General features: G+C 53.8%; 11 protein-coding genes across 11 annotated transcripts; 10 read left to right on the forward strand and 1 right to left on the reverse strand.

Annotated features, from left to right (window-relative positions):
• The first annotated feature begins 1 nt into the window (after window position 1).
• BU25DRAFT_402250 (cytochrome P450 3A17) lies at window positions 2–2,110 on the forward strand. Its single transcript, XM_033705039.1, has 4 exons — window positions 2–476; window positions 529–1,059; window positions 1,116–1,729; window positions 1,786–2,110. The coding sequence occupies exons 1-4, from the start codon at window positions 417–419 to the stop codon at window positions 2,042–2,044; spliced, it is 1,464 nt and encodes a 487-aa protein (XP_033556790.1). The 5' UTR covers window positions 2–416; the 3' UTR covers window positions 2,045–2,110.
• Window positions 2,111–2,300: 190 nt separating this feature from the next.
• On the forward strand, window positions 2,301–5,739 carry BU25DRAFT_415099 (glycoside hydrolase family 35 protein). The gene has a single exon (XM_033707463.1). The coding sequence runs from the start codon at window positions 2,660–2,662 to the stop codon at window positions 5,681–5,683; it is 3,024 nt and encodes a 1,007-aa protein (XP_033556791.1). The 5' UTR covers window positions 2,301–2,659; the 3' UTR covers window positions 5,684–5,739.
• Window positions 5,740–6,180: 441 nt separating this feature from the next.
• On the forward strand, window positions 6,181–8,440 carry BU25DRAFT_415100 (acetyl-CoA synthetase-like protein). The gene is made up of 3 exons (XM_033707464.1): window positions 6,181–6,270; window positions 6,357–7,005; window positions 7,055–8,440. The coding sequence occupies exons 1-3, from the start codon at window positions 6,261–6,263 to the stop codon at window positions 8,349–8,351; spliced, it is 1,956 nt and encodes a 651-aa protein (XP_033556792.1). The 5' UTR covers window positions 6,181–6,260; the 3' UTR covers window positions 8,352–8,440.
• Window positions 8,441–8,885: 445 nt separating this feature from the next.
• On the forward strand, window positions 8,886–10,135 carry BU25DRAFT_494919 (uncharacterized protein; the record flags this gene model as incomplete). The annotated part of the gene is made up of 1 exon (XM_033711815.1): window positions 8,886–10,135. The coding sequence occupies exon 1, from the start codon at window positions 9,386–9,388 to the stop codon at window positions 10,133–10,135; it is 750 nt and encodes a 249-aa protein (XP_033556793.1). The 5' UTR covers window positions 8,886–9,385.
• A 582-nt stretch (window positions 10,136–10,717) lies between these two features.
• Window positions 10,718–12,442, reverse strand: BU25DRAFT_462706 (fumarate hydratase; the record flags this gene model as incomplete). The annotated part of the gene is made up of 3 exons (XM_033710537.1): window positions 10,718–10,907; window positions 10,984–12,001; window positions 12,061–12,442. 3 exons carry the CDS (start codon window positions 12,440–12,442, stop codon window positions 10,718–10,720), a joined length of 1,590 nt encoding a protein of 529 aa, XP_033556794.1.
• A 1,352-nt stretch (window positions 12,443–13,794) lies between these two features.
• Window positions 13,795–15,611, forward strand: BU25DRAFT_206720 (uncharacterized protein). The gene is made up of 3 exons (XM_033701152.1): window positions 13,795–13,808; window positions 13,902–14,235; window positions 14,394–15,611. Exons 2-3 carry the CDS (start codon window positions 14,160–14,162, stop codon window positions 15,152–15,154), a joined length of 837 nt encoding a protein of 278 aa, XP_033556795.1. The 5' UTR covers window positions 13,795–13,808; window positions 13,902–14,159; the 3' UTR covers window positions 15,155–15,611.
• On the forward strand, window positions 15,612–18,206 carry BU25DRAFT_206721 (serine/threonine protein kinase-like protein). Its single transcript, XM_033701153.1, has 4 exons — window positions 15,612–16,630; window positions 16,678–17,102; window positions 17,152–18,031; window positions 18,083–18,206. The coding sequence occupies exons 1-4, from the start codon at window positions 16,069–16,071 to the stop codon at window positions 18,181–18,183; spliced, it is 1,968 nt and encodes a 655-aa protein (XP_033556796.1). The 5' UTR covers window positions 15,612–16,068; the 3' UTR covers window positions 18,184–18,206.
• Window positions 18,207–18,537: 331 nt separating this feature from the next.
• On the forward strand, window positions 18,538–22,476 carry BU25DRAFT_402267 (structural maintenance of chromosomes protein-like protein 5). The gene is made up of 5 exons (XM_033705040.1): window positions 18,538–20,827; window positions 20,875–20,947; window positions 20,996–21,123; window positions 21,170–21,783; window positions 21,834–22,476. The coding sequence occupies exons 1-5, from the start codon at window positions 18,638–18,640 to the stop codon at window positions 22,222–22,224; spliced, it is 3,396 nt and encodes a 1,131-aa protein (XP_033556797.1). The 5' UTR covers window positions 18,538–18,637; the 3' UTR covers window positions 22,225–22,476.
• Window positions 22,477–22,804: 328 nt separating this feature from the next.
• BU25DRAFT_377411 (uncharacterized protein) lies at window positions 22,805–23,610 on the forward strand. The gene is made up of 2 exons (XM_033704145.1): window positions 22,805–23,218; window positions 23,280–23,610. Exons 1-2 carry the CDS (start codon window positions 22,809–22,811, stop codon window positions 23,485–23,487), a joined length of 618 nt encoding a protein of 205 aa, XP_033556798.1. The 5' UTR covers window positions 22,805–22,808; the 3' UTR covers window positions 23,488–23,610.
• Window positions 23,611–24,046: 436 nt separating this feature from the next.
• BU25DRAFT_494925 (uncharacterized protein) lies at window positions 24,047–24,676 on the forward strand (the record flags this gene model as incomplete). The annotated part of the gene is made up of 2 exons (XM_033711816.1): window positions 24,047–24,145; window positions 24,200–24,676. Exons 1-2 carry the CDS (start codon window positions 24,068–24,070, stop codon window positions 24,674–24,676), a joined length of 555 nt encoding a protein of 184 aa, XP_033556799.1. The 5' UTR covers window positions 24,047–24,067.
• Window positions 24,677–25,111: 435 nt separating this feature from the next.
• Window positions 25,112–26,239, forward strand: BU25DRAFT_494926 (Isochorismatase hydrolase; the record flags this gene model as incomplete). Its single annotated transcript, XM_033711817.1, has 3 exons — window positions 25,112–25,171; window positions 25,225–25,867; window positions 25,919–26,239. The coding sequence occupies 3 exons, from the start codon at window positions 25,112–25,114 to the stop codon at window positions 25,996–25,998; spliced, it is 783 nt and encodes a 260-aa protein (XP_033556800.1). The 3' UTR covers window positions 25,999–26,239.
• Window positions 26,240–26,265: the final 26 nt, after the last annotated feature.

Genomic DNA, 26,265 nt, shown 5'->3' on the forward strand with positions numbered 1-26,265 from the left:
CCTTGAATCACTATCGACTTTCCTTCTTCATGCTAACCAAACAGTTCTCTCTACCTTTTGGCGCATATGAGGTGACAGACAGCTGCTAGGAAGAGCATAATGCACAGTAACAAACAGTTTCAAGCAAGCAAAGTCATCGATGACTCACAAATGAATCTGGTATGCTGGAGTCACACTGAATTCACATCCAATGACGACAGTTGAGTTGCACGACTCCGTACAGGCTTCGTACAAAGCTGCAACATGCTATTCCAATTGTTTTTGGCGGCACTTTACATACCGAACCCATACTTTCGTACCGAACCCATACTTTCGTAGTATATATAGAGCTCTATTCCTCAGATCTCCATCTCTGGTAGCAACAGCGGGTGTTTCACTTTCCTCGTCTTGGCATCTTTAGTCATTTCCCATCCAGTATGCCGTCACTTTACTTAGTTGCAGCGACTGCTTTCATTGTAGTTGGCTACGTAGTCAAGGTACGTGTTAGCATACAGTTCTAAATTTTGGTCCTGATTGACTCTTCTGTAGATCGTTCTAGCAGGTCAGCGATCACCTATCTCGAAACTGCCGGGTACATGGCACTCAAAGTACACTAACCTTGTCCTACGCTTCCACATCTTATCCGGCCGCCGAATCTTCTACGTGGACGATCTCCATCGACGATATGGCGACGTAGTCCGCATCGCACCAAATGAAGTCGCTGTCGCGGACATTGCTGGCGTGTCCCAAATCCACAAGATCGGTTCTGGATTCCTGAAGTCGAGCTTCTATGCAAACCTCACTCCCACTCGCGAGCTGGGAATTTTCGCCATGCAGGACCCTCACGACCACGCTGCTAGACGAAAGCTCTTCGCGCGTGCTTTCAGCAACTCGAGCATGAAGGGCAACTGGGAGGCGGAGATCAGACGCAAGACTACACTTGCCGTCAGTCAAATCAAGAACGCTGCAGTGGAACCAGGCAAGGGGGCTGATGTTCTCAAATGGTGGACACTCATGGCAACGGATGTGATTACGCATTTGAGCTTTGGTGAGAGCTTTGGCATGCTTGAGCAAGGCAAGGTAGGTTTCTTAATTCAACACATGTTCAAGGAAGTGGATCTAACTACAGTTGTTAGCAAACATCATACATTGATGCGCTACAGGCGGCGCTGCTAGGTGGCGTGCTCCGCGTTGAGCTGCCTCTCGTGCATAAGATACTAAGATATCTCCCCCTGAAGGGTGCACAGAAGATGGCCACTGCTGATGATGTGGTATACGACTATGGTGCTCTTGCCATCCACAATATGCGTAGCAGCCAGGGCAACACCCTGAATCTCTTCGGCCAGATGCTGGCTGCCTGCGATGATTACGAGAAGGCAGCGCTCCCCGACAGAGCGGTCCGGGAAGAGGCAAGCAACCTCATTGTAGCGGGCTCTGATACTACCGCTGTGACTTTGACCTACTTGGTCTGGGCCGTTCTGAAGGACCCTGCACTCCAGGCTCGCTTGGAGGAAGAGGTAGCTGGACTGAGTGATCAGCTGGGCATGACGGAGCTCGAGAACGCACCCCTGCTCAACAGCGTGATTGAAGAGACCCTGAGATTGTACGGAGCTGCACCAGGAGCCCTGCCACGCATCGTACCGAGTCAAGGGATGATCGTCGCTGGCCATCAACTCCCCGCTGGTACTGAGGTTAGCACACAAGCTTACACACTCCACCGAGACCCTAGAATCTTCCAAGAGCCGCTCCGGTAAGTTCATCTCGGTCTCGTACTCGGAAATTTTGTGCCTAAACGTGTTTTCACAGGTTCGAGAGCAACCGCTTCATGGACAAATCGAAACTTTCGGCCCAGCAGAAAGCTGCGTACATGCCCTTTGGCGGTGGCAGTCGCGTGTGTCTTGGCATTCATCTTGCGTATATGGAGCTCCGGTTGGCAACAGCTTTGTTCTTCAGGCAATGTCGTGGAGCTAAGATGAGCGATTGTATGCGGGACGAAATGATGGAGATGGACAACCGTTTCCTGATCGCCCCGAAAGGTCACCATTGTTTCGTGACACTGAGATGATTCCGGTCATATCCGAGTTGAAGAATACGAAGTGCACATGTCCAAATATATTTTCCTGCGAGTGTGCGGCTCTTCTGATGTTTTGTCATGGCGGATGGAAATGATGTTCAAGCAGGAAGGCTGCTCCGAAAACCTCCACATTGGCGCTGCCATCTCTGGCTAGCGCTCCAGCCTCGCACCGTCATTCGACCACAGGACCACACGTATACCTCACATCCTCATCTGCACCCCGGTCGTCCCCATCTTATCCCCAGGCCGTTCTCCCACCCGCCTGTTTTCATGTCTCCGAACGTTGCTGTGCCCGGGCACTCCCCGCATGTCTAGCTCTAATAGGAAGACCTTCCACCCTGTCATCCCCGCTAAATTTCGCACCCGACTGTCGGTTGAAGTTCGCCCATGGAGATTCACAATTCCACCAACATGAGGCTCTGATGACGCCGAGAAGCCCCGCGAACCAATATGCTCGCCATCACGGCCTCACGTTAGTGCATGTTGTGCAATTTGCACAGGCCGTCTCCACGGTACCTTCGCAAAGCACAAAGGCAACACCATGGCCGATCATATAACGGTATCGTCTCTAAGCTCCGACTTTGAACGCTTCAACCACCGGTAAAGATGCGGTCCATCAACAGCCTTTCATGGCTGTCCGTTCTGGCATCCCTGACTACCCCTATCACAGTCATCAATGCTCAAAACAACACAGTTGGACAATGGCCACTTCACGACAACGGCTTGAATGACGTTGTTCAATGGGACCACTACAGCTTCAAGGTCAACGGCAAGAGGTTGTTTGTCTTTTCCGGCGAGATCCACTACTGGCGTATTCCCGTGCCTGAGATCTGGGAGGACCTTCTTGAGAAGGTCAAGGCTGCTGGTTTCACCGCATTTGCTTTCTACGGCAACTGGGGTTACCACAGCGCGAACAACCACACCATCGACTTCGATAGCCCCGCTCACGACTTCACCAAACTCTACGAGATTGCAGAACGAGTTGGTCTCTACGTGATCACCAGACCTGGACCCTACGTCAACGCTGAAGCCAATGCTGGTGGTTTCCCTCTGTGGCTCACCACTGGTGCTTATGGCAAGCTTCGTGACGATGACCCACGATACCTTTCGGCTTTGGACCCCTATTTCTCTGAGTTCTCAAAGCGTGCTGCTAAGCATGGCGTGACCAAGGGCGGCAACAACCTCGTCTACCAGATCGAGAACGAGTATGGCCAGCAATGGAAGGACACCGTCAAGAAGATTCCAGATTTGCCCTCTGGACGCTACATGGATGCTCTCGAGAAATCGGCTCGCGCCAATGGCATTGACATCCCTCTGATCCACAATGATCCCAACATGAACACCAAAAGTTGGTCCAAGGACTTTGGTCCCGGTGCTTTAGGCAATGTCGATGTTGCTGGTCTCGACAGCTACCCATCTTGCTGGTCTTGCAACCTGGACGAGTGTACTGGCACCAATGGCGAGTACGTCGCTTACCGGACTATCAACTACTACGACCACTTCGTTGAGGTCTCACCTACGCAGCCTAGCTTCTTCCCTGAATTCCAGGGTGGTAGCTACAACCCCTGGGGCGGACCTGAGGGTGGCTGCCCCGGTGATATCGGCGCAGACTTCGCGAATTTGTTCTACCGCAACTTGATTTCGCAGCGCTCTACTGCCTTGTCACTTTACATGATGTACGGTGGCACCAACTGGGGCGCGTTGGCTTGCCCTGTTGTCGCCACTTCCTACGACTACAGCTCGCCCATCAGCGAGAACCGCAAGATCGACAGCAAGTACTACGAGACCAAGAACTTGGCCATGTTCACCCGCATTGCTGAGGACCTGACGGTCACCGACCGCATCGGCAACTCCACCAGCTACACCACTAACTCGGCTGTCAAGGCCAGCGAGCTCCGAAACCCAGAGACCAACGGTGCTTTCTACGTCACTGCCCACGATTACTCGCCTTCCGGCACCAGGGAGGAGTTCAAGCTTCGCGTCAGCACCTCGGCTGGTAACTTGACCATTCCTCAGACTGGCTCCATCGTTCTGAACGGCCACCAGTCCAAGATTCTCGTGACTGACTTTGCCATTGGCAACAACACCCTGACCTACTCAACTGCCGAAGTCCTCACATACTCTGTGGTTGACGGAAAGCCTGTTGTTGTCCTCTGGACTGGTGCTGGTGAATCTGCTGAATTCCACGTCAAGGGCGCGAAGAAGGGCTCAGTTGCTCAGAACGGAAAGGCTGCCAACGCCACCGTCAAGGCTGACAGCTTCGGTGTCTCGGTCAATGTTCCTGCAGTCAATGGTCAGAGCGTCTACGAGTTCAACAGCGGCGTCAAGGTCGTCGTTGTCGACAAGCCTACCGGTTACCTCTTCTGGGCGCCCAACCTGTCCAAGGACCCCTTTGCACCTGTTGATCAGTCCGTTATCGTCGGAGGTCCTTACCTTGTTCGTCACGTTGCCAACGAGAACGGCGTTCTGGCCCTCAAGGGCGACATTTTGAAGACTACTGACATTGAGGTTTTCGCTTCCAAGAGTTTCAAGAAGCTTTCTTGGAACGGCCAGGAGCTAAAGACTCACCGCACCGCTCACGGTAGTCTGAAGGCCAGCGTCCGGGCCTTCAGCGGTTTCATCAAAATCCCTGAGCTGAACAGCTGGAAGGTCGCCGACGGTCTGCCTGAAAAGCTGTCCAGCTACGATGACTCTGGCGCTGCTTGGGTCGAGGCCAACCACATGACCACTCCCAACCCCACTAAGCCTGCTACGCTGCCTGTTCTTTATGTCGACGAGTACGGCTTCCACAACAGCTTCCACCTCTTCCGTGGATACTTCAACGGTGCTGCCACTGGTGTCAACCTTGCTCTCCAGGGTGGTCTTGCTTTCGGCTGGACTGCCTGGCTCAACGGCGAGTTCATCGGCTCGTGGTATGGTAACTCTACGCTCGGCCAGGGCAATCAGACACTGTCCTTCAACAACGCTACTCTGAACTCCAATGGAACCAACGTCCTGCTCATCGCCCAAGACAACACCGGCCACGACCTGCGCGGTGGCGCCACCGACCCCCGCGGTATCCTTGGAGCCAGCCTCGTCGGTGGTGGCAACTTCACCAAGTGGAAGATCGCTGGCGAGGCAGGTGGTGAGAACATTCAGCTCGACCCTGTCCGTGGTCCTCTGGCTGAGGGTGGTCTTGCTGCCGAGCGTCTCGGCTGGCACCTGCCCGGCTTCGATGACTCGAAGTGGAACTCCAGCTCCCCATCCACCGGCTTCAACGGCGCTACCATCAACTTCTACCGCACCGTCGTCCCGCTCGACGTCCCCGCCAATGTCGACGCTTCCTTCGCTTTCGTCCTCAACGCTCCTGCTTCGAAGCAGGTTCGTGTCCAGCTCTTCGTCAACGGATACCAGTACGGCCGCTTCAACCCCTGGGTTGGTAACGAGGTCAAGTTCCCCGTCCCTGCTGGTGTTCTCAACTACGCTGGTGACAACGTCATTGGTCTGTCTGTGTGGTCGCAATCTGAGGAGGGTGCTAAGGTCGATGTTAAGATTGTCCAGGAGTATGCTGTTGAGAGTAGCTGGGAGTCGAGGTTCGACTCGGAGTACCTTCGGCCTGGGTGGACCGAGGAGAGGCTGGCTTATGCTTAGATGATGTTTCAATAGACGTGTAGATACGCTACGAGCGAATACGAACAATGTATGAGATGTAACCACAGCCACCTAAGCGTTTATCCTGCCAAGTGCATGTTCAACATTCTCACGTATATCGTGCACGTATATCATGTTGCTTTACAAAGTAGCTAACTCAGTTCTACATTTTGAAGCTTGAGTAAAACTGTCGAAGGACCAAAGAGTGTTTTCCTCCATCAGCTCCGCAACAACAATGCCGGATAGGACGTTAAACCAATCAATCAATCAACAAACAACAATGCCGACGATGCACGTTGAAGTACCGAGACCCTTCGAGGTTTCGGGTGTGAACCAAGGCAGATGTGTGGGGTCTAGCTCTCAGCCCAAAGCTCAAAGAGGCAAGCGGCCGCAACCATAGACCGAGGGGAAGTCGGCAATCAGTCACGTTGCGCTGCCGTTGCAGATCGGTTAAGAGCCGCCGAACCCTTGAACCTTGTTGCATTTGCGAGCGATTATAGACTTCTCGCCGTCTGTATACATATCTGTTGTTCTACTCAGAGTTCAACATTGTTTCATAGAGGAAGCCTCAGTGACAATGGCTCTCGGTTCGTGCACCCAAGCCCCAGCGTTTATCTCCAGCTTCCTGAGCACTACCACCACGACGTTTCCAAGCCCCACTAACACACCCCAGTCCCCGTCGCAGGCGCACTCGGCGCCACCGCAGCTGCCGCCGCCTACATCGATGCCAAATACCACATTACCAAAGACATCCGCGGCATCCTCGGTGCACGCGCAAACCAACGCGCCCTCGACAAGAACGCGGCCGGCAACGGCCAGTCGCTCTGGTACCAATTCGAAGCCCAGGTCCACGGCCTCCCGTCCGACGCAGAAGCCATCTGGAGTCGCACGGGCTGCTACACCTGGGCCGAGACGTATGCGAATGCGTGCCGCTATGGACAGTTTATGCTGCAGCAGGGCGTGCAGCCGGGGAAGCTGGTGGCTATGTATATGATGAATCGGCCGGAGTTTTTGTTTACGCATCTTGGGAGCTGGGCGATTGGGAGCGCGCCGGCGTGGATCAACTACAACCTGGCGGGCGATGCGCTGGTGCATTGTCTCAAGGTTGCCGAGGCGAAGGTCATTGTTGTGGACGAGGATGCGGACTGCAGGAGGAGGATAGAGGAGGTCAGGGAGAGACTGGAGGGAGAGCTGGGCATGAAGATCGTGGTGCTGGATCAAGCGCAGAAGGGCGAGATTTCAAGACTGGAGCCGAAGAGGCCGGGAGACGAGTTGAGGGTAGGCGCGAAGGGGAAGTTCCCTCTGTTTTTGTTCTACACAAGGTCAGTGGGCGTGAAGTGTTGTGGCAGAAGATCTGGCTGACGTGTGCAGCGGCACAACTGGTCATCCAAAGGCATGTCCGTTCGAAACACAGAGAGCAGCTGGCCTCACTGGTCGAGTTGGTGCCATGGGCCTCAAACCTGGGCCTGATGGCGACAGGTGGTACGTCTGCATGCCGCTCTACCACGGCACAGGAGGCACAACAGGGCTGGTCTGCATGGTCACTGGCATCACATGCTGCATCGGCACCAAATTCTCAACCTCACGCTTCTGGACCGACGTCCGCGACTCCCGCTCCACAGCCATCGTCTACGTCGGCGAAACAGCCCGCTACCTCATCAACACGCCTCCCAGCCCCCTCGACAAGCAGCACAGCGTCCGCGCCATGTTCGGCAACGGCCTGCGCCCAGACGTCTGGCAGCGCTTCGTCGACCGCTTTGGCATTGAGATCGTCGGCGAGTTCTTCAACAGCACAGAAGGCGTCATGGCGCTCTTCAACGGCTCCCGCGGCCCCTTCACCGCTACCTCCGTCGGCCACCAAGGCCTCATCGACCGCTGGCGCTTCCACAACACCTACGTGCCCGTCGCCGTTGATATCGTCACCGGCGACCTGATCCGCGACCCCAAGACGGGCTTCTGCAAACGCAAGAGTTATGAGGAGGGCAGCGAGATCTTCGTCCAGATGCCCCATGAATCCGCGTTTGTGGGATACTACAACAACTCCGAGGCGACGCAGAAGCGCTTCGAGCGCAATGTCTTCAAGAAGGGGGATTTGTACTACCGCACCGGCGATGCGCTGCGGCGCGACGCAGACGGGCGGTGGTTCTTCATGGACCGGCTGGGCGACACGTTCCGCTGGAAGTCCGAAAACGTCAGCACCGCCGAGGTCGCTGAGGCACTGGGTTCCTTCCCCGGCATCAGCGAGGCGAATGTCTATGGTGTTGAAGTTCCCGGGCATGACGGCAGGGCGGGGTGTGCGGCTATCAATATCACCGAGCCGTTCGACTTCCAGGGGTTGTTGAAGCATGCGAAAACCAAGTTGCCAAAGTATGCGGTGCCGGTTTTCTTGAGGGTGCTGAAGTATCAGACCAGCATGCACAATAACAAGCAGAACAAGGTACCGCTACGAAACGATGGGATTGATCTGCGCAAGCTGCAAGAGCGCGCAGACAAGGAGGCGGCTGAGAAGGGGCAACAGGACGTCGAGTACGATACGCTATACTGGCATCCGGCGGCGCTGGCTGCGCACTCAGGGCTGGTCAAGGAGGATGGAGGGTATGTGGTGTTTACCATGGAGGACTGGGATCGGTTGAGGGGGAGTGCGGGTGGTGCGGAAGCGAAATTGTAAGCTTGCTCTTGGTTGTCTCCTTGGGTAGGACTTTTGTTGTCATTTAGCGGGTTCAGATGATGTACAATGTAGGTTTTCATCTACAGTCCCGTCGATTCTGACGGTCTTCCTGGATGTTTTGGAGAACCGGCAGGTGCACCCATACGGCCTTCCTAGCCTCATCAAAATCGCGGTGACTCTCCCACCAACGCCAGTTCACGCTCCCACAAAGTACCTCTGCGTACCTTTACTTGATCCTTTCCACCCAGTACGAGGCCGCCCGCGCACCGCCAGCTATCCTGGGTGTTATATAAGACCAGCATATTACGGCCCCATCTGCCCACCATCCTTCTTCCTTACCTTCTTCTCCAACCCAAACAACCACATCAGCACCACTCTGTCACGCATCATGTCTAACAAGCGTAGCCATGCAGAGAGCGACACGGATGATACTCTAGACTCATCAGCGTCCCAGGCCCACGACACACTTACTACACAATCTCTTAGAAATCTCCAGAGTTGTCTTACCAGGTCTTATCCATGGTGCCAAGAAGGCTCGATCGGACGCGGACAAGAAGCTGATCCACTCTTTCTTCGACGAGTATATGAAGAACCTACGGTCGATCATTCTCGCTGTCGTCTCTGCCAAGAACGACATTGCCAACCAGATAATCCTTGATCCCTTCAAGAAGGTCGACAAGAAAGGTTCGCGTACTTTCAGTATCATCACAAACCCGGCTGCATCACTGCCGAGGATGGACAATCCTGGATTGATCTGGCACGTCGTCAAGAATCGCACAGAAAAAGAGATGCACTACACGTTCAAGGGGTGTAATGATGCAGAGAAGGAGTTCTTCAGCAACGGCTAGTTCAAAGAGCTCGCCCGGGATAGTGTGGGCATTGAGTCCCTCTGCCTTCGATTGGGCAAGCTCCTCTGCCGCCACCTGACGTAAGAGCTCCCTGCCTTGCTAGAAGAGTTGAGGCATAAGCTGAAAGATACCAACGCAGAACTGGCGAAGCTTGGAGAGAAGCGCGACACTTTTCAACAACAGAAGATGGCCATTATGCGAATCAGCACGAAAGTCCACAGCATCATAACATCAGCAGCCAGCGGCCATTATGCGCACCCTTTCTTCGAGGCGATCGACCCTCAACGCGCTGTTCACTCTGGCAAGAACATTCGTCGATTCCGTGCAGTTGTGCAAGACCTCAACAACGAATTCGCAGAAGACATGCGGCTATTCGGACACACATACAGCATCGAGAATGCCGATGAAGCCGTTGTCTGGAGTGAAGACGCCAAATCAGAGGCGTCATTTGAAGCTTCTGATGGTGGCTCAGACGAAGAACCGGATGTAGGATCTGAGGAGCCACTCGACGGAGATTCTAAACTGAAGGGTCTGGCTGTCAGGGAAGCCTCAGTCGAGACCACCAGAGGTCGTGGTCCAAGACCGCAGCATCTGACTTTCGAGGAGGGTGTGTCATGGGTTAAGAACGCGATCGTTCGATGCCGTGGACGCGAGTTGCCTAGCAGTGTCAATCTGGAAGTGACCAGCCATCTCTTCTGGGAACAGTCTGCCCCTTGGAAAGTCACGGCTAAAGAACACATCAGCCGTATTCAGGATATGTGCAGAGAGTTCGTGGATCAGGTCCTCGAGTATGCAGTTCCGAAAGAGTTCAAGAAACCACTGGAGAAGATAAGCACCACCGCTGTGCTCGAACAGAGTCTCCAGGACGCTCAAGAGGAGTTCCAGAAACTGCTCAAGGACAAAGAACAACACCGCAGCTCAGCACACTCTTATTGAGCTTGAGTATCACACTGACACATCACCGCACTTACAACCACTACTACTCGGACGCCTTGCAGAAGCGTTGCAATGACAAGTACGCGGAGGCTACCGCCGCTGCACAAGAGGCGGCCACCACCAGACTGGTGGATGAGGAGAGAGGGGTAAAAGTTTGTTTGCAGAACCGGGAAAGGTTACACGACAAGGAGCAGATCCACGGCACCATATAAGCGGTGCCTTCTTTACGAGCCAAAAGTCAATTTTCGGCAATGCAGGAGCATACTGCTAGCGTACATAGCAACCCATCACAACCATACTTGCACCCCCGCTACAACAGTGATGGTGACGTGCTTGCTTTGGCGCGAAAATCACGACAGGCTGTCATCTCCCCATCATACCCCCCGGTCTTCTTGTAGGATCAACATAAGGACATATAGCCCTTGCCCATTCCGCCAAAGCACGACAACAAAAGCCAAAGCACCTCACAGGCAGCGTCTAACGGGGATGTTGGAGGGGTCTTCAATGATTCAAACGGCGCTCGCTTCGCTTTTGTATTACAGAGATATACACAGATCTTTTACTTCCCCACCGTTCCTTCGTCTATAGCTTAGCCTCCTTGGGCGCAATCATGAGCTCGGGGCGGACGTGCTTGTCGAAGTCCTCCTCGCTGATGACCTTGAGCTCCATAGCAGCCTCCTTCAGTGTGAGGCCGTTCTTGTGTGCATGCTTCGCGGTCTTGGACGCGGCGTCGTAGCCGATGACGGGGTTCAGACAGGTAACCAGCATAAGCCTACGTTGTATTAGCAAGGTACTCACAGAAGTGTGGTAAGGAGTGGGGAACGGGAGGGGGCGGATAGGAGACTTACGACTCAGTCAACAGAGAACCAATGCGCTTCTCGTCCGCCTCAAGACCCTCAACAAGGTTCTTCTCGAAACTCCTCATGCCGTCGGCCAGCAGGCGCGAGCTGTGCAGCAGGTTGCGGATCATGACGGGCTTGAAGACGTTCAGCTCAAAGTTGCCCTGCGAGCCGGCGAAGGTGGTCGCGGCCTGGTTGCCGAAGACTTGTGTGCAGACCATGGTCAGGGACTCGCACTGTGTGGGGTTGACCTTGCCGGGCATGATGGACGAGCCGGGCTCGTTCTCGGGCAGCTTGAGCTCGCCCAGACCGCAGCGCGGGCCGGAGCCGAGGAAGCGGATGTCCTGGGCGATCTTGAAGAGGGAGGCGGCGAGGGTGTTGAGCTGGCCGTGGGCTTCGACGATGGCGTCGTGGGCGGCGAGGGCTTCGAACTTGTTGGGGGCGGTGACGAATTCGCGGCCGGTCATCTTGGAGACCTCGGCGGCGACGTCCTCGGCGAAGCCCTTGAATGTGTTGATACCGGTTCCAACAGCGGTTCCGCCCTGAGCGAGCATCCTGAGGCGAGGCAGAGAGGACTTGACGCGCTCAATGCCGTAGTCGAGCTGTGTGACGTAGCCAGAGAACTCCTGGCCGAGGGTCAGGGGGGTGGCATCCTGCAAATGTGTGCGGCCGATCTTAATGAGCTTCTCCCACTGGTCGGCCTTCTTCTTGAGGGCGTCGCGCAGGCTAGTGAGGGCGGGGAGCAGCGACTCCTCAAAGTCGAGAACGGCGGCGATGTGCATGACGGTGGGGAAGGTGTCGTTGGAGGAGGCGGACATGTTGACGTGGTCGTTGGGGTGGACAGGCTTCTTGGAGCCCATGGTGCCGCCGAGGATCTCAATGGCGCGGTTCGAGATGACTTCGTTGGCGTTCATGTTGGACTGGGTGCCGGAGCCGGTCTGCCAGACGACAAGGGGGAAGTGGTCGACGAGCTTGAGGGAGGCGACCTCCTCGGCGGCCTGCTGAATGGCCTTGCCAAGCTTGGGGTCTGCATGTTGTCAGTTTGTAGCCCATAGCTTGTGGGGTCGAGCTCAAGCAATGACGCACCCAGTCCAAACTTCATGTTGACCGTGGCAGCAGCGCCCTTGAGGATACCAAAGGCGCGCACAATGGGAGGCGGCATGCGGTCCTGGGGCTGGTTGATCTTGAAGTTCTCCAGCGAGCGCTCAGTCTGGGCGCCCCAGTACTTGTCGTTGGGGACCTGGACCTCGCCAAAGGCGTCGCTCTCGGTGCGGGTGTTGGCCATGGTGGACGATGCGCTGAACTGGCGGCGCTGCGCGGTCAATGGCGTGTACTTGACTGTCTGGCGTGTGCCGGTGGAGAGAGGACGCGCCGTGCGGAGCATGGAGGGGTTGGCCCTCGCATGTGCCAGTGAGCGCATGCACCCGGCCTCGGCAGCCCGGAGCTGTGTACGAGCGCTTCTGAACATGGCGGTGATTCGCGTGGTGGAAAATGTGTGGAGAGAGATGGACGTGGGGCAATTGACAATGTGAGGCGTGCCAATTGACGATGTGCGGCGTGCCAACTGACCGAGTGCGATGTCTGCTATGCTCTGCAAAATGGGACGACGATGGAGAAACACAAAACCTCAAAACTTTAGAGAGCTCAGAGCTTCGTCACGTCACGGAAGAAGTCGGAGCTTGGATGCCCTTCTTGCCGAGCGTCCCTCACGTGCTTCACGCAATCAACTCCCCACCAACCAGCCCTGTGTCCGGGGAATATGAACAGATGAACGAACCCTGGAATCGCAAAAGCCCACCCTTCAAACATGGGATTCAATGCCACCAAGACAGACCCTTCACTTTTCTCATACATCCTCCAACCCTTCTTTCCTCTATGCCTCTTTGGCCTTGTGCTCTCGCTTCCCAGGCCGCAGGTTCAGGCGTTTGTTCTTATGCGCCGTGTTCGCCTTTTTCTTGACTTTTCCTCGCTCGTTTGCATCAGCAATGCATCGGTCCGCAGAGTTGCACCACTCTAGTCCGACCCTTGGAGGTACTCAAGGCCCCTCCAGGCACCTGAATCGATATTCGGCGGCATACTCTTTGTCTCCAATCGGCCAGGTTTCCTCATCGGCGGCCGCAGAGTGAAACTCTTCCCTCGTACTTGCCCGCTCCGCTGGTCTTTGTCTTGGCTGGGCCCTGATGATGCCAGCCGTCGTGATGGCTGAGGCACACTCACTAATCTATTGGCAGGCTCGTAGTCACAGTAGCCTGCATTCCTCCTATTCGCTGTTCCAGCACAGCAGTAACTTTGAGGCAAGCTGCGTCTGAGGGACAAACTGCAGGCGGAATGGGGCGCTGCACGCTTCGTGACGCCCACCCAGAGGCAGTACCCTGTTCAGTGCTCGGATCCAGCTTGCCGCCGCCAGTACGTCCGCTCCTTGCGCGAGTTCGTGCTTGGGCAGAGGGAGGTCACTCCCGAACAAAGTGGCGCGAGGCCATGATTAGATTGACGCAGCAGCTGGTCTCGCTCGTCTCAGCAAGTAGTGGAGTCCACCACCTGACTTGACCGCCCGTTGTTCGTCACCGTTCTTTGCACCGGATAAGCCATACATGGTGCCAGCGTCACTCAACCCCGCTTGCGTCTTCATTCAAATCTAACGAGCTCGCTGACGACAAACGGTCCTGCCTTCCTGCCCTTTGCCCCTGCTGCTAGCTCTGCTATCCGTGCTCTGTCTGTGAATCGCCGCCTCGAACACCCATTGCCCGCACCTCCTGCGTCCAGCCGCATGACGACTTGAACCCTTCCACCGCCTTACGAATTTACTCCTCTTTTCTCTCCCTCAACCTTTTTCGGTACCAAAGTACTGGCTTCTGGCAAAACCCAGTCGTCGAGAGTCCAACTATCCCAGCCTGGACTTCGACGTTCATCGAGCCTGACGTCCGCAGGCACCACTTACCGGCGCTCAACATCAAGGTCCACTCACACCGGAACACGTCGAAGCAAGAACCCGAACGCGTGGTATCGTGTCAAGTACACCATGGCTGCGTCTGGTTTCAGTGTACCCTATCAGTACCAAGCGATGTCGACAGGCTCAAGCGCTCAAGGTGCAGACGTCTCTGGCCCATGGTCACCCGTTGCACCGCCATTCCAGCAGCATCAAGGATGGCGGCAGGAACTGTATCAGGCATTTCAACCCCAGAGTTATGATCATTTCTTGCCACCACCGTCGCAATATAGGAGCAGTCACCTATACCCTCCGCCAAACTACCCACGCTCTCCGTATGCTCCCTATGGTGGCCCTCCCATGCCAATGTACTTTCCAGAATCGACCTACTCCTTTGCAACACATCAACCAAGGCCTCCTCCAGCTATACGAACCGGTCATGTGGATACTCTCATGGATTCGAGCAGATCTGGTGCTGACGTGTATGGTGCAGCACCAGCAATCTTTGAGTCCAATCACACCGGTTACCAGGGACTATCATCTCCAACGAATACACACTCGTCATACTCGACGCCATCTCAATCAGCTGCCGTGCCGGAAAACACAGCAAACGAAGCGTTCAATAGAGGCCAATCTGTTCAAGCAATGAGTGGTGGAGGTGTTGAACAGCCTCGTCAGGCACTTCCAGTGCACCCGAGACCCTCAGCATCACACCAGCTCCCACAGTCATACCAGAATCAGCAGCGACAGACTGATCGCAACGCCGAAATCCGCCATATCGAGTATGCACAACGACGATTGTCCGGCAACCTTACTACGCAAGGCCGCCGTTCAGACCGTAGCTCATCTCCACGCACTTCAGCCCGCCGAAGTTTTGACAGGTACTCAGGGGATCTACCACTATCTAGCACCTCCTCCGATGTAGAAGAGGCTGCAGCTCGATCGCCGCCTTCCAATCGCATTAGGCATCGGCCAAGGGAAAGTCGGCCACGTTTCTTCAGCCAGCATCATGACCCCAACGTAATCACCGACCGCCAGATCCAAGAGCTCAAGACAAGTCTACCTAGATTTCTCCTTGGTGGTTTGCCAGAAGACACATCTCCAACCTGCGACATCTGCGCGAAAGACTACTCTGCGAAACATGTGCAGCCTTCGGAGGAGGATGAGGTTGCTGTGAAGCTTCCGTGTGGTCACAGTTTTGGGGAGTTCTGCATCGGCCAATGGGTATGTAAGTCCACCCTAAGGATTATCTGAAGCTGACCAGAACTCAGTTCGACACTTGCAAAACACATAAAAACAAGGTCACCTGTCCAATGTGCCGCAAACAATTGGTTGAGCCACCGCCATCGCCGTATACGGTGGGTTACTTGAACACGAATCCGTACCTGTACGCCGCCCGCAACTCACGATCGTTTCAAGAACTGCTGGCCAGCGAGCTCCAGGCGCAGTATGCGCATGCGTGATCAGGGAGTGGAAGAAAAGAAAGATTGACGGCAGACCCTCAGATGGAAAATCCACAAGATTGCATGTACGCTCGTCCCTGGACAAATGTCACCTGGTGTGGCAGGCCCGCAGCAGAACGAGTAGGACGCCTGGTTTCGGCATTGGTGTGATGGTGCGGCAGTTTCGGGCTATGATATCATTGTTGTGCATTCTGGTACCTATCAAAGCTTATCGGCGGTCCCTCTCGGCGCGTTGATGGTGGATTAGTGTTAGAGTTTGGACATGGGCGTGCACAGTTTCTGGATCCATATAGGACATGTTTAATCAAGGCTGGAATGATATTTGGGTGTTCTGTAGCGACAAGAGCAATGATAACAAGACGCCAGAGCACGTTGTCGTGGTCGAGCCCGTACGGGACCACCTGGATGTTCCAGCTAGATCCTAGAATGCCCATTGGTTGCCATGAGCAGCAGTAGCACAAAACAAACCACACCCCGCAACCACCAACAAAGCTGGCAGCAACATCACCACATACTCTCCACTTTATTACCACATTCTGCCATTACTTTGTTGAATTGTCTCTTCTGTAGACGTTTAGTTGTGCTTGCCTTTTTGCTTCGTCGCCTGCATCGCATTTCTGTTCACGGGCTGCGACGATCGGAGTCGCCGACGTTCCTTCCCCGCGGTCATTGCATGTTTGCTCGTCAACGCAGCTAACGAGCAATATGGCTTCAGACACCAACGGACAGAACATCCAACTCCCCATACCCCCACCGCCGCTTCACACTCGCTCCAGTGAGATGGACCGACCAGGCACGCCCTCTCAGGAGGCCTTCATCAGCCCGCGCCAGACACCTCAGGGCAGTCCAAGTAAAAGCCACCAGCCGCCCGGCGCATTCGACCTCCCTCATGTCTTCGAGAATGCTATGAAGCTGTTCCCTACAATGGGATCGTCCACCAAGCAGAAGCCAGACACACCAGGTTCACCCAGCAGGCTGAAGATTGGTACCAATGTGGACCACTCAGCAGCGGACGTCACTACGCTTTCGGCAGGCAGCCCAACGCGCAAGTCGAACCAGGAGAACACACCGCCCGGCATTCGGCCAGCTACACACAAGGAGTCCAGCTTTCTCACACATGCCGCGCAATCGCGACAGGAGCCATACCGCACACGAGAGACAGAAGGTTCACAACGATACTATCCTGCACCACAGCGTCTCTCAGCCGAGGAGCTCGAGAAGGCTAGGAAGCCAGCTGTGAAGCGCCTGGCGAACGTAACCCAGCTGTGTAAGTACTGATTACAAGATTTGATTGCAATACTCATACAGTGTCAGACTTCCTCGACTACTACTACGATCTTCTCACCTACGTGCACACCCGTCAAAACCGCCTAAGCCAATTCAAGGCGCAGAATCCTGCACCGCCCGAGACGCCCCAAGCCGAGTACGATGGGGCTCTTACACAATACCTAGGCCGCGAGCGCGCCAATCTGCGCAAGCGGCGCACTCGACTGAGGCAAGGTGACTTCCAGATTCTCACACAAGTTGGCCAGGGAGGCTATGGGCAGGTATTCCTGGCTCAGAAGAAGGACACCAAGGAAGTGTGCGCTTTGAAGGTCATGAGCAAGACACTCTTGTTCAAGTTGGATGAGGTCCGCCACGTTCTGACTGAGCGTGACATTTTGACTACAGCGAAGAGCGAGTGGCTTGTTAGGCTTCTGTATGCCTTCCAAGACGAGAAGAGCATCTACCTTGCTATGGTATGTTTGAGACAGCCCGTGTGCAAGGACATCGACTAACAAGTTCTAGGAGTATGTGCCGGGAGGCGACTTCCGTACGCTGTTGAACAACACTGGCGTTCTGCACAATCGACACGCACGATTCTACATTGCCGAGATGTTCTCGTGCGTCGACTCTCTGCACCAGCTTGGGTACATCCACCGCGACCTGAAACCAGAGAACTTCCTCATCGACAGCACCGGCCACGTGAAGTTGACCGACTTTGGTCTGGCAGCCGGTATGCTTGCTCCTATCAAGATTGAGTCTATGCGCATCAAGCTGCAGTCAGTGAGCGATGTCATCTCGCCGTTCGGACGCCCGGTGGAGGAGCGAAGTGCGGCCCAGCGCCGAGACAACTACCGATCTCTACGCGAGCGAGATGTCAACTACGCGAAGAGCATCGTAGGAAGCCCGGACTACATGGCGCCTGAGGTACTCAAGGGAGAAGAATACGATTTCACAGTCGACTACTGGAGCTTGGGATGCATGCTCTTCGAGGCTTTGGCCGGATACCCACCATTCGCTGGCGCCACCGTCGATGAGACATGGCAGAACTTGAAGCAGTGGAAGAAGGTTCTACGCAAGCCTGTGTACGAAGACCCATCGTACTTCTTGTCGAAGCGCACCTGGGACCTCATTATCCGCCTCGTTGCTTCGAAGTCCACTCGTTTCCGCGGCATCTCAGAGATCCACGCACACCAGTACTTCGCAGAAGTTGACTGGACAAAGCTGAGAGAGAATAAGGCACCGTTCGTGCCAGAGCTCGACAGCGACACCGATGCAGGGTACTTCGACGACTTCGGCAGCGAGGCCGATATGGCGAAATACAAGGAGGTTCACGACAAGCAGGCCGCACTGGAGGCTATGGCAGAGCGTGACGAGAAGATGAACAAGGGTCTCTTCGTTGGATGTAAGTGCACGCTATTTCCTCTAACGTAGCACGTCGTTAACCATGGCACAGTCACCTTCCGTCACAAGAAGACAGCGGACGAGAACGGCAAGCCTGCCAGTCCGAGAAAACCTCTGGGCGCGGTTGACGAGAACTTTGGCACCATCTTTTAGTGTCACTCACGACGGCGCTCTCGCACTGGCTGCGCCACTGTCACTTTACCATTCTGAGCCTAGATGGGCAACATTTGAAGCATGCAAAATTTGACGTTGGAACGCGTAACGAACCAAATGGATGAAGGAGGGGGTTGGTATCATGGTATTATTGCGTTGGGCTTTGGCGTTGCTGCATTCAATGAGTTGGGCACGGGCTGTGAACCGGTATGCGTACCGTCTTTTGAGGGACGCTGCCATGTATTAGTAGAACTTGGGTTGCCTTACGAATCAACGATACCCAGCATTTCTTCAACCTTCACTCTCTTTCGTTTCCCCGCACCTTCCGATTTGGCGCGTTTACGCGCTATCACATGGAAGCTGTTTTAGCGCGAAACTAATCACGAGCTACGGAACCCTCCTCCAGAGACACAACGACATTCCACTGTCTACCCCACATTCACACAGCGCAGCGATGCCTGGTCTCGTCCGGAGTGGGCGGAAGCGCCCTTCGCCTGAAGAGTCCGAAGACTCCTCCGACTCAGACCTGCCCACACCCGTCTCTGTCAACGGCAAACGCGCTCGCTATGGCCGCGACGCGTCTGACAGCAGTCCCGCTCCTTCGAATGGCAACCACAACCGCCAGCACACCCAGAACCTTTCAGCAAACGGTGCATACAACGAGGATGTCTTTCAGTCTGGATCGATCGTACGAGTCAAACTCAAGAATTTCGTCACGTATACCGCCGCCGAATTCCACCTGGGGCCCAGCTTGAACATGATCATCGGACCAAACGGAACAGGAAAGAGCACACTCGTATGTGCCATTTGCTTGGGTCTAGGGTGGTCATCTGAACATTTGGGAAGAGCAAAGGAATTGAGCGCATTTGTCAAGCATGGTGCCGATGAAGCCGAGATCGAGATCGAACTGGCCAAAGCGGAGGGCATGCGGGCGAATCCAGTTGTCACACGTATATTGCGCAGAGCGGATAACAAGACAGTCTTTCTGCTCAACGGAAAGCATTCAACCAAAAACGCTGTCATGGAGATGTGTAAGCGCTTCTCTATCCAGATCGACAACTTATGTCAATTCTTGCCTCAGGACCGGGTTGTGGAGTTTGCCAAGATGAAGGATACAGAGCGACTGCGAGCAACTCTGGGTGCTGCAGCTCCTCCAGAAATGAGCGAGTGGCATGACCAGCTCAAGGTTCTGCGTGAAGAAGAAAAGGTGCTTGAGGTCAAGCGACACAACGATGAAGAGCATCTTAAGAAGTTAGAAGCCCTGCAGAACACTACACGAGGAGATGTTGAGAGGTGGAACCAGCGCCAAGAGCTCGCATCGAAAACGGTAGCTCTCGAGAAAGTCCGACCGATCATCCAATTAAGGCTACACAAACAGGAGTTCGAACGGGTGAAGGCAAATTGGGAAGCAGCAAAACAGGAGTTGACGCAACTCCATGAAGAAGTTGAGCCCATCAGGCAAGCTGGAGCGGCTGCGCAGACCTATCATGATCAAGTCAACCAAGTTGTCCAACGACGCAGGCAGATGATGGACATGATCAAGAAGCAAGCAGAGAAGAAGGCCCAGGCGATCAGCGCGGAGAACAAGACTATCGAGGAACACCAAGGTCAAATCACAAGCGAGATGCGCGATAAGCAAGGCCGACAACAGGACATCGCTCGCTTGACAAAGAAAAACGCAGACCTCGAGCGAAAGCGGCAAGAACAGCCAGTCGATTACGATCGAGAAGCATATCAGCAGCGAAAAGAAGAGTTGCGTCAAGAGATGTCATCGGCCGAACGTCGGATACTTGATCTGAGGGGTACCATGTCATCTATCCAAGCTCGAATCCAAGATTTCAGAGCTCAGAGGACTGCGGTAAAGCAACAACGAGAGCGCCTTGATACTCAGAGTGGCAAGCAAACCAGTCTACTTCAGAAGATCTCTCCAGAAACAGCCAAGGCTTGGGAGTGGTTCGAGATGAACAAGGCGCAACTGCCTCTAAAGGGCGAAGTCCATGGACCACCAATCTTGACATGTTCGCTGACAGATCCCAAATACGCGGACGCTGTTGAAAGTCAGATGAGACTAGGTGATGCCGTCGCTATCACGTGCACAAACAATGACGACCAGAGGCTCCTCCTTCGCGAAATGACACATAAAGATAAGCTTGGGCTACATGGCATCTACCTCAGGACATCGCCAAAGCCATTGTCTGCCTACTCACCTCCCGTGCCTAACTCGGACTTATCACAGTATGGGTTTGAAGGCTACCTCCGCGACTACATCACGGGACCCGACCCGGTCATTGCAATGCTTTGCGACAACGTAAGACTTAATAGGGTTGCGTTTGTTACAAAAGCTATCACCGATCAGCAGCATGCAGCTGCATCGAGCAGTCCAATCCAGGCATGGGTCAGTGGCAGAGAAGCGTACAGGATCACCACGCGAAGGGAGTACGGCGTATCGTCTACCTCTGTCAACCACCTCAAGCGGGGACAGTTCTTTGTAGATCAGCCTATCAACTCAGATGAAAAGTTGCAACTCGACGAACAACTACGCAACATGGATCGCGAAGGCTATGAGATGAAAACGGAACACGACGAGGCCAAGGCTGAAGTTCAGAAACTCATGGAGGAAGTCAAAGCAGTGAAAGAACAAAGGGTACGTCTTATGCACCACATCTCGAATAGCAATGCTAACCTTAATAGGACGAGATCGTAAGAGAGGAAAAGGAGAGGAAAAAGGCGATTGCGGAATGGGAAGCTCTTCCTCGCATGATTGGTACGTGCCTCTATGTATTATTCTGTGGACCTCACTGACAGCGTCAAGACCAAAACAAAGCGGAGTTACAGCAGCACCTCGACCTGAACGCACAAACGAGCAACCGTATTAGGGAGATCAAGGCCCAGTCACGACAGTGTTCCCTCAAGATTGCTAGCCTTACGCTGGAGTACGCTGTATGTACGCTTCTCTCAACTGTCATACTATTGCTTACGATAGCAGAAATATGTTACCGAGTTCCGTCGCCTCCATGAAAACGTCGTCGAAGCTGAGATTCGTCTGATTGAAGCTGCATCGGAAGTCAGGGCGCTCGAGAAGGAGAACAAGCTTGTCCTCGAGCGCCTCCGGTCGAGGGAGACTCAGGTCAAGCAGCTGGAGCAGGCTAAGAACACCATGAAGGAAGAGATTAGGAGAGAGCATCGAGCAACTCAAGCGCTAGTCAACAGCTGCACGGAAGAGGAGCACGAGATCGTTGTGTCGTACAAGGACCTCGAATCTGTTGCTGCGCTGGATGATGAGATTCAGTCGGTCAACGCCAGGCTCGAGATGATGTCTGCAGGAGACGGTTCAGTTGTTAAGACCTACGAGAACCGCGAAGTACAGATCGGAAAGACCCGAGATTCTTTGGAGAAGCACGTCGCAGCCTTGGAAGAAGCGCAGAGCAAGATCGCGGAAATTAAGGGCCCCTTCGTGGAGCAGCTGGATGAACTCATCGAGAAGATCAGTGCTGCGTTCGCCCATAACTTCGAACAGATCGGCTGCGCTGGCGAAGTTTCGGTGTACAAGGATGAGGACGACTTCAATGCCTGGTCCATCCAGATCTCGGTCCGCTTCCGGTAAGTTCGTCATTTCTTTTTTGCATTTGGCACTACTGACGTTCATTCAGTGAGGGCGAGTCTATGTCCGTCCTCAACGCCAACCGTCAATCTGGCGGTGAGCGCGCTGTCTCGACTATTTTCTATCTGATGGCCCTCCAAGACCTCGCACAGGCACCATTCCGCGTTGTCGACGAGATCAATCAAGGTATGGATCCACGTAACGAGCGTATGGTACACGAGCGAATGGTCGACATCGCCTGCCAAGAGCGTACGAGCCAATATTTCCTCATCACACCGAAGTTGCTCTCGGGCCTGAAATTCCACTCTAAGATGAAGGTCCATGTCATCAACAGCGGTGAACACGTACCGAAGAGTACGACCTCCAAGGATGAGTGGAACCTCAAGGACATGGCGAAGGTTGCGCTTGCGGTTAGAGGACGTGTTAGTGCTGCTGCCTAAGCTCTCGGAGCAACACTTCTCGATGGTTTGCAAAGGCGTTATCGGTTGGGAGGCTATCTCTGCATTTTCCATGGGCACAGATACCAAGTTCGGGCCGTTTTACACAGTGATGGGGGCGTAGCGTCATCCGTACGACTGCTCTTGCGACATCAGCTTCGCTTTGCTAAACATAGCCGTGCTACTATGCGTAACGCATATGATAGCAAAACAAGCTCATTCGAAAAATATTCTTTCAGCCTTTGCGGTGCATACGAGGCTCTCTAGTCCTGACCGTTGCTGTGTACCACAACTTCAACGTTTCGTACTACCTGATTACTGACGATGGTGGCACAGCAGAGAAAAGGTTAAATAAAAACTCGTAAGAGCGACCAACAGTCGACCAATGGAGGAGAGGAACTTACGAGGTCGTAGCGTCATAGTCACCGGTGTTGCGTCGCTGCCTCCTTCCCAAGACGCACAACAAGGAAGACTTCAATCGTGTCTTCTGTATATCATGGCGTCCACTTCCTCTCACCTCGATACACAAACACTCTTGCTCATCTAAGCCCCACCATTGTCGGCTATTGACTATTAAAATTAACACAATGCTATCCTTGAACCTCGCCGCGTTCGCCTCCGCCCTCCTCATTACGTCAACCATCGCCCTCCCGACTTCTGTGTCCTCCTCTCTCAGCACCCGCGCGACCACCGAACAATGGAGCATCCCCAGCATGGAGCTGCACATGATGACCAAATTCACCGGCCTGCCTGGCAACGGTCCCTGGCCCGAGAACTCCAAATACCCTTCAACCATCGACTTCGACATCAACATGCCCAACTACCAGAATGGGCACTGTCATACCGAATTTTTGAACGGTACGTTGCCAGACGATCTCGCGGCCTGCAGTGGCGAGGGAGGCAGAGTAAGGTTCAGGATGAAAGAGTACACAGCTCTTGGCCCGAGGAGAAAGGAACTCAGCTTTGTGCTGCAGGTTTTCAGGGTGGATAGGGTGCCGTAAGTGTCAATCGCGTCGACTTTACAATCAGAACGATATACTAATGTTATTTGATTATAGAGGGCAACAAACTATACTTATGGGCGAAGTGGCAATCACCGCGAATGATCCGCACGAACCCTCAAGCTACCTCACTTGCCTCCAGGGCGCACCATTCGATGGTTTGAGGTGCAAAATACGCGGAATGATGAGCGTGAACAAGAATCTGATAATTGAGGCTCATACATCGAATTCGTCAGATACAACCGCGCTTTTGGCTGCATCTTGACCATGCCGAAGACAGGTTGGGGAGCCGCATATAAAGGCGTTGGTGGCTGGGTATGGTGGGGCTGGGTCGTTGTTTGTTGACCCTCGTCGCTAGGCGAAGCCGTTATTGCTTTTTTCTCTGCTGCATGGTGAGGTCACACAGCAGGTGTAGTACGTGCATTAGAGGGGGCGTTGTGTTCCAGGACTATCGAGAGAATATCAACACCACTGAGACTTTGTACACATCGAATGCGACTTGTGATTTCTAACGATGAATGAGGTAACTCGTAGAGCTTTTGAGTGTTGTTGTTTCATTTTGTAGCTAGCAATTTCTTTGCAATCCTCCAAATCAATTGACCTTGTAGAGGTGACATGTCGCTCCGAACCCCTCAAAACTTAGTATTGGTACACGACAGGTAGTTGCACTACTTCATGCAAGACGGTTCGAGTTTGTTTGTTTCCCAGCCTCCATGACCGTGTATATGTCGGTTCAGAACCCTCATATTTTTTCTCGTCTTCTTTTCTTCGAGGTCGCCTTCTCGACTTCATCGCAATCCAGCAATACGACTATGCGCTCATCACTCACCTCTCTCCTTTCTACAATGCTCGTCTCCAACAGCATTTGGGCTGCCTACGGCATCAAGACCGCGCCAGAGGAAAGCTTCGAGATGCGGAGCCTTGTGAGTGCTTCCAGTCTTTTGCTCACACTGACCTTAAGCTTACGCACGAACCAGCCCCGTCTCACCAAGAGAACAAGCACACCACAACCAAGCCTCATAGTTGACACCTCATCCGCCCCCTCTCCATCCACAACACCCACCTCACCCTCAACCTCGAACGAAAACACAATCCAAGCAACAACAACATTCACACCCGCCGTCCCCGTCGCCCCCTCTGCCCCCTCACCTCCTCCTGCAGCATCCAGACTTTCTCCCGCAGCGATCGTAGGCCTGTGCATCGGCATTGGCGTTGTTGTGCTTATTGCGTATGGTGTGCTAGAGGCTTGTGTGTTGAGGAAGAGGAGGAGGGAGAGGGCGCTGAGGAGGGCGGTGGAAGAGGTTGAATGGGGATCGGTTAGGAGTGTGGAGAGTAGAGAGGACGTTGTGATGGAGAGGAAAGGTGATGTGGTGGTGGGCGAGGAGGAGGTTTGGGAGGTGGAGGATGATATGGGCGGAAGGAAGGGGATGAGTTTGCCGAGGAGAGTGTGGTGAGGGAGAAATGGGCTAGTGACAGCTTTATGGCGATTGACGATATGGATTGCTGGTGTTCAGGTCCGTGTCTGTGATAGGTTTGATGCTGGTGAAGGTCTTTAGGGAGTTTGGACGTGCGCGTGAGCAGTTTGGGTCACCCGATTCATGTTGTTGCTGTCAAGGATGTAGGAACTCAGCTTGTTTCAGTCATCGGAGAATACAAACTGCTTTAGCAATTGATGTGAATCCTCGTAGCGAGTGGGAGGGCTATGCATCTGGTGATCTAACCTCTTGCCGTTAGTGTTATCTTGCTCATCGCATTTGCCGATTGCTTGCCGTTGCTGAACTCCACTTTTGCTTGCACGTACTTTAAAAAGTCGTTCTTGCGATTGCTATAAATTGTGCGGTATTCCTTTACTTTGAGATTGATCATATGTTGCTGAAATTATCTACATCATGTTGGGTTCTTTGCTTACGGTTACGATTGCGCTAGTGGCGGCAGTGGCGGCTGTTCCTGTCAGTGCGCGCTCACCTCCAACCTTACACTACACTAACATGTATGGACGAAGTTCTCCAGCAGACTTCATAAGCATACCGCGCTACTTTTGATCGACATTCAGAACGATTTCATTAACGGATCGCTCGGTAGCCCTCGTGCATCCGCAATCCTGCCAAAAGTTTACGACCTACTTGACGATCACCAATGGCCATTCATTGCCGCATCGCAGGATTGGCACCCGGAAGGTCATGTCTCTTTCGCTTCTGCGCACTCCGGTACTGAGCCTGGTGACGCTGTCAACATCACATTCCTCGACAGCCCCCTGAAACAAGAGACCCAGGGTGTCTATGCGGATCATTGCATTCCAGGAACATGGGGCGCAGAGATCGAGGATGGTGTAAAGACGCGCCTGCAATATCTTGAAGGGTACCGTACAACGGTAAACTATATCAAGAAAGCGCAGAACCACTCTGTCGATTCCTACTCAGCCTTTGCGGACAACCAGTACCACCAGTTCACGACCTTGAACTCAGAACTGACGCTGCATGGTATTGAGACCTTGATTGTCACCGGTCTCATCACAAATGCGTGTGTCCGTGGAACATCCATCGATGGTATCAAGCTGGGATATGAGGTAATACTCATCGAAGATGCAACAGAGACCGTCTCGGCAGAGGTCAAGGCCGCAGCTATTGAAGAGCTAGAGGGCTGGGGTGAGTGCTTTTCTGTCTTGAGTAAGTAATCGAACGACTAAATTTGTTTAGGAGTCGAAGTGATGAGCCTCACCGACTGGGAAGCCGCCAATCCAACCAGGCTCAGGAAGCAGTACGCTCGGGAGCTATAGACACAAGAAGGACAGAACGCCTTGCAAGGCATCTACTGGCTTTACACATGTTGTTTTTTCGATTTACTCTCTCGTTGTGCGCCATTGTGGCTCCTCGTACCTCAATGCACGTATATTGTGGCTTTCATAGCTACTGTACTAAGGCATTAATCTGTTCGCGGCGCACGGGCTGAACCCCAACCACCACAAATGCAATGACCAACATCACAACTTCAACCCGCTACTGCACAACCACAATGAGGGCTTTTGGAGCTGAAATTTCAGGAG

Source organism: Macroventuria anomochaeta, assembly GCF_010093625.1.
Source record: "Macroventuria anomochaeta strain CBS 525.71 unplaced genomic scaffold BU25scaffold_43, whole genome shotgun sequence".
In the NCBI taxonomy this organism is placed as follows: Eukaryota; Fungi; Ascomycota; class Dothideomycetes; order Pleosporales; family Didymellaceae; genus Macroventuria; species Macroventuria anomochaeta.

Coding starts and splice junctions, on each gene's coding strand:
- BU25DRAFT_402250 (XM_033705039.1), top strand. CDS start 417: ATGCCGTCACTTTACTTAGTTGCAGCGACTGCTTTCATTGTAGTTGGC. Junction 477..528: donor TAGTTGGCTACGTAGTCAAG/GTACGTGTTAGC, acceptor ACTCTTCTGTAG/ATCGTTCTAGCAGGTCAGCG. Junction 1,730..1,785: donor ATCTTCCAAGAGCCGCTCCG/GTAAGTTCATCT, acceptor GTGTTTTCACAG/GTTCGAGAGCAACCGCTTCA.
- BU25DRAFT_415099 (XM_033707463.1), top strand. CDS start 2,660: ATGCGGTCCATCAACAGCCTTTCATGGCTGTCCGTTCTGGCATCCCTG.
- BU25DRAFT_415100 (XM_033707464.1), top strand. Junction 7,006..7,054: donor CTGTTTTTGTTCTACACAAG/GTCAGTGGGCGT, acceptor TGACGTGTGCAG/CGGCACAACTGGTCATCCAA.
- BU25DRAFT_206720 (XM_033701152.1), top strand. CDS start 14,160: ATGATCATTTCTTGCCACCACCGTCGCAATATAGGAGCAGTCACCTAT. Junction 14,236..14,393: donor CCAAACTACCCACGCTCTCC/GTATGCTCCCTA, acceptor TGTATGGTGCAG/CACCAGCAATCTTTGAGTCC.
- BU25DRAFT_206721 (XM_033701153.1), top strand. CDS start 16,069: ATGGCTTCAGACACCAACGGACAGAACATCCAACTCCCCATACCCCCA. Junction 16,631..16,677: donor GGCGAACGTAACCCAGCTGT/GTAAGTACTGAT, acceptor ATACAGTGTCAG/ACTTCCTCGACTACTACTAC. Junction 18,032..18,082: donor CAAGGGTCTCTTCGTTGGAT/GTAAGTGCACGC, acceptor ACCATGGCACAG/TCACCTTCCGTCACAAGAAG.
- BU25DRAFT_402267 (XM_033705040.1), top strand. CDS start 18,638: ATGCCTGGTCTCGTCCGGAGTGGGCGGAAGCGCCCTTCGCCTGAAGAG. Junction 20,828..20,874: donor AAGCAGTGAAAGAACAAAGG/GTACGTCTTATG, acceptor TAACCTTAATAG/GACGAGATCGTAAGAGAGGA. Junction 20,948..20,995: donor AGCTCTTCCTCGCATGATTG/GTACGTGCCTCT, acceptor GACAGCGTCAAG/ACCAAAACAAAGCGGAGTTA.
- BU25DRAFT_377411 (XM_033704145.1), top strand. CDS start 22,809: ATGCTATCCTTGAACCTCGCCGCGTTCGCCTCCGCCCTCCTCATTACG. Junction 23,219..23,279: donor TTCAGGGTGGATAGGGTGCC/GTAAGTGTCAAT, acceptor ATTTGATTATAG/AGGGCAACAAACTATACTTA.